The sequence below is a fragment of the Garra rufa genome, chromosome 2 (assembly GCF_049309525.1).
Source record: "Garra rufa chromosome 2, GarRuf1.0, whole genome shotgun sequence".
Taxonomy (NCBI): domain Eukaryota; kingdom Metazoa; phylum Chordata; class Actinopteri; order Cypriniformes; family Cyprinidae; genus Garra; species Garra rufa.
Window position 1 is genome coordinate 13669569 of NC_133362.1, and position 8208 is coordinate 13677776.

General features: G+C 34.7%; 1 protein-coding gene across 1 annotated transcript in view; it reads left to right on the forward strand.

The window, feature by feature from the left end:
• The window catches only part of LOC141325192 (solute carrier family 35 member F3-like), a 49845-nt gene extending 41637 nt beyond the window's left edge, over positions 1–8208 (forward strand). Inside the window, exons 4-7 of the mRNA XM_073833726.1 lie at positions 1216–1341; positions 2488–2680; positions 2773–2862; positions 4880–8208. Of these exons, the coding sequence (XP_073689827.1) occupies positions 1216–1341; positions 2488–2680; positions 2773–2862; positions 4880–5118 (648 nt within the window). The 3' untranslated portion in view covers positions 5119–8208. The remainder of the gene's footprint in view (positions 1–1215; positions 1342–2487; positions 2681–2772; positions 2863–4879) is intronic.

Sequence of the window (8208 nt, forward strand, 5' to 3'; positions counted from 1 at the left end):
ATAAAATTAAGTGCCTGTATTGATCACATTCTAAAATAATTTCCTAAATGATGGAAGAATATTTTGTTTAGACCATTTCGTCCTTGATCCACAATTTGTTTCCAATCATGTTTTGTACCAACTCTGTTACATTAAAAATGTCTCAAATCCTCTCTCTATTTTGTTTATATATTTGAGACTCTGGACCACAAAACCAGTCATAAGGGAACATTTTTTTAAATTGAGATATATACAGCTAAATAAATAAGTTTCCATTGATGTATGGACAATATTTGGCTGAGATACAACTATTTGAACATCTGGAATCTTGAGACAGTTGCCTTTAAAGTTGTCCAAATAAAATTCTTAGCAATGCATATCACTAATCAATTAAGTTTTGATATATTTACGGTAGGAAATTTACAAAATACAGTTGAGTTCAAAAGTTTTTCAAAATCTGCAAAATGTTAATTATTGTACCAAAATTATCAAAATTATTTATTTAGTACTGACCTGAACAAGATATTTCACATAAAATATGTTTACATATAGTCCACGAGTGAAAATAATAGTCAAAAGTTTACTTCTTAGGTCTGTCTTTTCACACTGGGGACAACTGAGGCACTCATATGCAACTATTACAAAAGGTTTAAAGGCTCACTGATGCTCCAGAAGGGAAAACCATACATTGAGAGTCAGGGGGTGAAAACCTTTTGAATTCGAAGAACAGCATAAAAAATAACTTATTTTGTCTTCTGGGAAACATGTAAGTATCTTCTGTAGCTTCTGAAGGGCAGTACTAAATGAAAAATTTACACATTGTGTTCAAAAGTTTTCACCCCCGGCTTTTAATGCATGGTTTTTCCTTCTGGAGCATCAGTAAGTGTTTGAACCTTCTGTAGTAATCGCATATGAGTCCCTCAGTTGTCCTCAGTGTGAAAAGATGGATCACAAAATCATACAGCTATTGTTGGGAAGGGTTCAAATACAAAGAAAAAAGAAAAATAGATCATTTTGACCCATACAATGTATTGTTGGCTATTGTTACAAACATACCTGTTTACTTACAGGTTTTGTGGTCCAGGGTCACATTCTTTTAATGTTGTATTTATTTTTTTAGTCATTCTTTTAGATGTTGTAGCTATTGCAATACACGTTGTAGTCTACATGCCGTCTTCATGCTGTTTGATGTAACGCATTGTGATGCCGGTGACCTTTATTTTGTTCTTTTACAAGATTGTTGCTGCCATTCTGGCCATTGCTGGAATCGTGATGCTGACCTACGCTGATGGCTTTCACAGTCACTCTGTTATCGGCATAACGCTTGTAGTGGCCTCTGCATCTGCCTCTGCCCTCTATAAGGTAAGGCATGACCCTTTCAAATGTTTTTCAGTTCAATCATGTCATTCAGGTTTTGTCATTGAAACTATACTCATCAATAACTGCATCTCTTTACATAGTCATGGAGTGACGTGTCCTGGGAGTGCCTTGTTTTCTGTAATTAAAATGACCTCACTAATCTTTGTCTTGATTGATTTTCGATGTACTTTCAACTCCTGCGGTCATCTGAAAAGGACAGATCAATAAGGGAACTGGACAGCAAGATCAGTTTTAGCTCATCAGTTGGCTATCATTTCAAACTTGTTATGAGCTAGAAACCAGCAATGTTATACTCTCATCTTCTGACATCTGAAAGATAAAACCATGTTCTTTTCTATATTTACCCTTGCCAGTGTTGGGAAAGTTGCTTTGAATCTGTAGCTTATTAATCTACTGTACACATGAATGTAGTTACATAGAGTCATGCTGGTCAGCAACACTACAAGCTTTGCAAAAAGCACCAAATTGTATACAGTAGCTAAACTTTTTTTTCGGACACAAAAACAATAAGAATATCAAGCACAAACACTTTCATTTAGTATTTAGCCAAATATGTGACCCTGGACCTATTTGTAGCAATAGCCCAAAATACATTGTATGGATCCAAATGATCATTTTTTCTTTTATGCCAAAAATCATTAGGATATTAAGTAAAGATCATGTTCCATGAATATAATTTGTAAATTTTCTACCGTAAATATATCAAATTGTAATTTATGATTTTTGAAGAACTTCATTTGGACAACTTTAAAGGTGATTTTCTCAATATTTGGATTTTTTTGCACCCTCAGATTGCAGATTTTCAAATAGTCGTATCTTGCCAAAATATGATCATATCCTAACAATGGAAAATTTATTTATTAGGCTTTCAGTTGATGTATAAATCTCAATGAAAATTTTTTTTTTGACCCTTATGATTGGTTTTGTGGTCCAGAGTATTCTGTTACAAAATAGAAAAAGTGTAATATAAATACTGTGATAACTCCATACATATGAATTAGCAATTTGACATTAATGAACCGATTCATCAAAATAAATAAATAAATAAATAAAATAAAAATACATATATAACAAATAAATAAATACATGCATAAAATAACCTGACCTGGTCTTGCTTATATTCCTCAGGTGCTTTTCAAGCTTGTCCTGGGCAGCGCCAAGTTTGGAGAGGCGGCTCTGTTTCTGACCATTGTCGGTGGTGCAAATTTTGTCTTTATGAGTTTTGTGCCAGTCATACTGTACTTCACACATGTTGAGTACTTCACATCCATAGCTGATCTTCCCTGGGCCTATCTGTGTGGAGTAGCTGGACTCTTACTAGGTAGATAAAATACTGACAGAAAAAAGTATATTGCAAATATAATATACACACAGCTGTATCTGACATTTACTGTGCATTTTTTTCTTTTACAGCATTCAATATTCTGGTGAATTTTGGCATTGCCGTTACATATCCTACGCTGATTTCACTTGGCATTGTGCTGAGTGTCCCAGTCAATGCAAGTGAGTTCATTTTTCCAAGTAAAATTTTTCACATTCTTCTAAAGAAAAAACGGTATTTTTGGGCCACTGACTGATTTAAAGGGATAGTTCACCAAAATGAAGTGATGACATGGCTTAGTGGCTTTATTAAAAGAAAAAAAATGTAAAAAAAATTCTAAGCCATGAATCCAACCAACCACCTACAAAAAGAATTGCCACATTACAAATTTGGATTTGTATGACGGCGTTTTAGTGCCACATAAAAAAATAAAAAATAAAAAAAAAAGATTACGATATTTAAAGTTGTTATATTTTTGAGTATAAAGTCGAAATATGAGAATAAAATTGAAATAGAGAAGTCTAAAAAGTTCAACAATAAAGTCAAAATTATGAGAATAAAGTTGAAATGTTTTGTAAAAAGTATGAAGTCAAAGTGTTTCGAGAATTAAGTCAAAATATTTTAAGAATAAAGTCAGATTACGAGAAATAATTCAAAGCAATTATGAGATTAATGTTCTAATATTTATAGAGTATATTCTAGCCTTTCGCACATGCACATAGCCCGGATTGAGAGCACTGGGAGATCTCAGCTATGTCTATTACAATACTGCATTTTTCAATCTCTTTAATGTGCCAAAACAGATTGCTGTCTTCGCCTCAGTTTAAGCGGCATGTGAATCAGTCATCTTTCTGATTACAGTGAGACATTTGTTTCATTAAATTAGGCTATACAGTTTTTTTTTTCATTCCTTCTGGTGTTCCTTCACGTTTATATCGTGCTATAAACTTGTAAAAATTGAAGAAAAACACATTTATAATTTGTATTTTATGATTAAACAAAAAGAATTTAAAAGATGAGCTGTGTCATATTAAATATTAAAAGCAAAAAAGCTCCAAATTATTGCAATTACTGGGTGGCTGGCGTGTTACAAATAAAACAGCTTGTGAATAGTCATGTATATACCTCAGAAAAGACAACTATATCACTTATTTTAATGCGTTGTAATCCACTTCAACCTTTACAACGTTTTATTGTTGTTTTTAATTAAATACAATTTTTTTTTATTTTTGCGGAGTAGGTAGTGTATTTTTTTACGAAGAAAACAGTATTATTTATTGAAACTTATGCTACCCTCCACATTAAAGAGTGTGAAAAACACATTATTGCAAGACACATTGTTTGGATTTCGAAAATTTAGACTTAAAGTACCAAAAGCACAAAGCTTATTGCTATTATTGACTTTATTCTCTAAACATTTCCACATTACTCTCGAAACTTTTACTCTTTATTCTCAAAACATTCCCACTTTACTCTCGAAAAATTTCCACTTCATTAGATATTTTTTTATATGGCACTAAAACACCGTCATAGATTTGAAGCAAAATAGTATTTGAAAATCGACAAAATAGGAGAAATTGTACTAAAAAAAAAACTTAAAATCTTTTATGAGGAACTGATCTGCTCATCCAGTGAGGCACTGCAAAAGATGTAATCAAATCAGAAACTGCAGTACAATATTGAACGTTTTATTCAGTAATTAATAAATCAGCTGATAATGTAAACTGCTGTTTTATGTTTATTGCAATGTTAAAGGGATAGTTCACCCCAAAATTAAAATTTTGTCATTAATTATTCACCCTCATGGCATTCCAAACCCGCAACTATCTTTAGAACACAAATTTAGATATTTTTGATAAAATCCCTGCATAAACATCAACATAACTACCACATTCAAGGCCAAGAAAGGTAGTACAAACATTGATAAAAATAGTCCATGTGACATCAGTGGTTCAACCGTAATGTTATGAAGCTATGAGAATACTTTTTTGTGCACAAAGAAAACAAAAATAACGACTTCAATAACGTCAGTCTTTGATCTTAATGCTCAAAGTCTGACACGGAAGAGACAAAATTGTCAAATAAAGTCGCCATTTTTGTTTTCTGAACCAGTTGAAAGTGGACAGCCATTTTAACTTCATCTAAACAGTTAGTGGTGTATATAATTGTCTCTAAATGTGTGTTTGTTTCATGTTGCAGTGGTGGACCTGTACACCTGTGATATCCACTTCAACACAGTGCGGCTCATCGCTGTGTTCATCATCTGCCTGGGCTTCCTGATGCTGCTGTTACCTGAGGACTGGGATCAGTGTTTGATTAAGCTCGGCACCAAACTCAGAAAGCGGGAACAGCCTGTTGAGCCGGCTGAGACTGGAACCAGCTCAGGACTCAACTGGACCCGACGGGCCAGGACCTCCATGTCCACATTTTCCCACTGACACGCATTCACCTTCTCTGGTTCATATTCCAGTGACTGGATGATGCTGGGAAGAGCATTCATTTCATAATACTTCTCAGTCAACAAAGCACCACAGGCTATAATTTACCATCATGCGCATTATAACAGAAGCTTTCTGAAAGCAAATAATTCTTTTGCAGTTCTACCAACCATAAGAGGATCGGAACAATGACTTGGGTGTTTATGTGAAACTCAAGAGCAGTGGTCTCAAACTACCAACCTATGAAATGAGTCAATAAGTGTTGATAGTTAAAAGGATTGTTCACTAAAAAATAAAAATTATGTCATTAATTACTCACTTTTATGTCGTTCCAAACCTGTAAGACCTTTATTCACCTTCATAACACAAATTAAGATATTTTTGACAAAGTCCAAGAGCTTTCTGACCCTGAATAGACAGCAATGCAACCGGCATGTTCAAGGCCCAGAAAGGTAGTAAGGACATCGATAAAATAGTATATGTGATCTTAGTGGTTAAATCTTAAGTTTATGAAGCTACGAGAATTCTTTCTGTGCACAAAGAAAACAAAAATAATGACTTTATTCAACAATTTCTTTCATTCCGTGTGAGTCTTTGACACATATTCAGGAGCGTACCACAATGCATGCTCGACACATTGTTGAATAAAGTCATTATTTTTGTTTTCTTTGCACACAAAAAGTATTCTTGTAGCGTCATAACATTATGGTTGAACCACTGATTTTATTTTAATGATGTCCTTAGTACCTTTCTGGGCCTTGAGCGTGTCAGTTGTGTTGCTGTCTATGCAGGATCAGAAAGCTCGGATTTCATCAAAAATATCTTAATTTGTGTTCTGAAATTGAACAAAGGTCTTACGAGTTTGGAACAAGTAATTAATGATAGAATTGTAATTTTTGGGCGAATTATCCCTTTAAATTAAATTGAGCCCAATTTTTTTACACTTTTTTTTTTCAAATTAAAACTTGAATTACTGTAATTAAATAATATATTTAATAATATTTCAATTTTACTTTATATATTGTTGTAATTTAATGTAAATTATGTATTGTAATTTATTTTTATACATTTCTTATTTGCCACATGGCTTTTACAGGCCTAAAACTTGAATGTAAATGAACAGAAAAGGCCGAAAAGTTTGGGTTACATGCATCTATATAAGACTAGATGACTCTTATTACAATCAATGGAGTTGTTTACACTGGTAGCGCTTGTTGTGGCGTCTTCAGTGGATGGAAGTTTCTATTTTTGATGCACTACAGCTACTCCAACCTTTTTATTTTGCCTGTCTGATATATATAAAATATTTTTTATATCATATATGTTGCCCTGGACCACAAAACCAGTATTAAGTAGCATGGGTATATTTGTAGCAATAGCCAAAAATACATTGTATGGGTCAAAAATATTGATTTCGTTATTAAGATATTAAGTAAAGATCATGTTCCATGAAGATATTTTGTAAATTTCCTACCATAAATATATCAAATCTTTATTTTGGATTAGTAACATGCATTACTAAGAACTTCATTTGGCAATTTTCTCAATATTTAGATTTTTTTCCACCCTCAGATTCCAGATTTTCAAATAGTTGTAGTCCAGAGCCACATATATGGACTGATTGCTATCTATTTAAATTTTATATTGAAAAAATGGCTGATTGTTATGTCAAGGCCAGGTTGTGTTATTTCTAATCTTTTCAATGGCACTGCTACCTGCCTGGGCAAGGAGAAAATTGCAGTTGTAGTAATGCAATTTCAAGCATCATTACTTTACTAAACGTGAGCATCATGCTAGGTATGAAGGCAAGATGTATCCATGCCTCAATAACTGTTTGTAGTTGAAATGTAACAGTTCAACTAGAAGACATCAGGTAGTTTGAGTTTGAGACCTCTGCTCAAGAGACACACGTAACCAAAATCTCCATTAAAGAGTCCCTGCTGGTTTTGAGATTGTCTAACTTCCCTTCACAGCTCAGAGAAACACGTCTGTCACTTTATAGCTCACATTTTGACTCTCACTGGCACAAATCACTGCCAGTGTCCATTAAAACATGTGCCAAACATTAATATAGACATTGAGAACTGCAATTGTGCCATCGTCTTATATAACAAAGTTCTACCTTGCAACAGGTGCATCTGAGGGATTTCTCCTTCCAAACTGTGACTGAAGATGTTTTGGATAACAGGTTTTGAAGGAAGGGTTGCGAACCAGGAATAGCCTCAGGATACCGTGGTGCTGAGGTTGGCTGGGATGCCGGAGGAGTGCAGACGTCCAGCTGGCCTCATACAAAGTGCATCTGAGGTCTAAACTGTGAACAAAGACATTTGTGGGTTAACGACAGCATCCAGACTGTTTGTACTGAAGCCATGGGCGCCGCTCGCAATTTTGGGCCCTATGACAAAATATGAGGTTGGGCCCCCCCTACCACAAGCAGATCTCTGGGGCCCCCTAAAAGGCATGGGCCCTTAGAATTGTCCTAACTTACCCCCCCCCTTAGCGGCGCCCCTGACTGAAGCTATACTTTGTTTTCTGAGTCACATGCTAACCACTGTGAGGACACTTCAGGGGCAGTATTGGCAAACCGAAAAGGCAATCTTCCACGAGTCGTGGTACCGCAAAGGGTGCCACGCGCATCCTGTGAATGTATGACCATTTCTGAAAAGTGCACCTAAACTATGTGCTTTGCAAAAAAGGTGGTGACTGGAACTGATACGCCACCTTTACACAGAAAACACATCCTGCACTTCATGAGACTTCATGAGACTCAATTGCTTTTCTTGAACACTGCATTGCATTTTTAATCTTATGGACTGTTCCATTGGAAGGGAATTAGTTCTACAGGAAAATGCATGCAGAAAACGCCAATAAATGCTAGATGACGGCTTCACTGCCTTTTCTTTGATTTGCAATAGGATCTCATCAGCACTGTCTCCCATTGTCATTGTTACAATGACAATAAATATAATATTGTATTCCTCTGGAATTATTGCTAGATATTATTGTAAACCTTTGTAAGGAATGATTTTTACACTGAAAATGCATTCTGATCACATTTGAGGAAAATGACAACAAACAAAAAAAATAAAT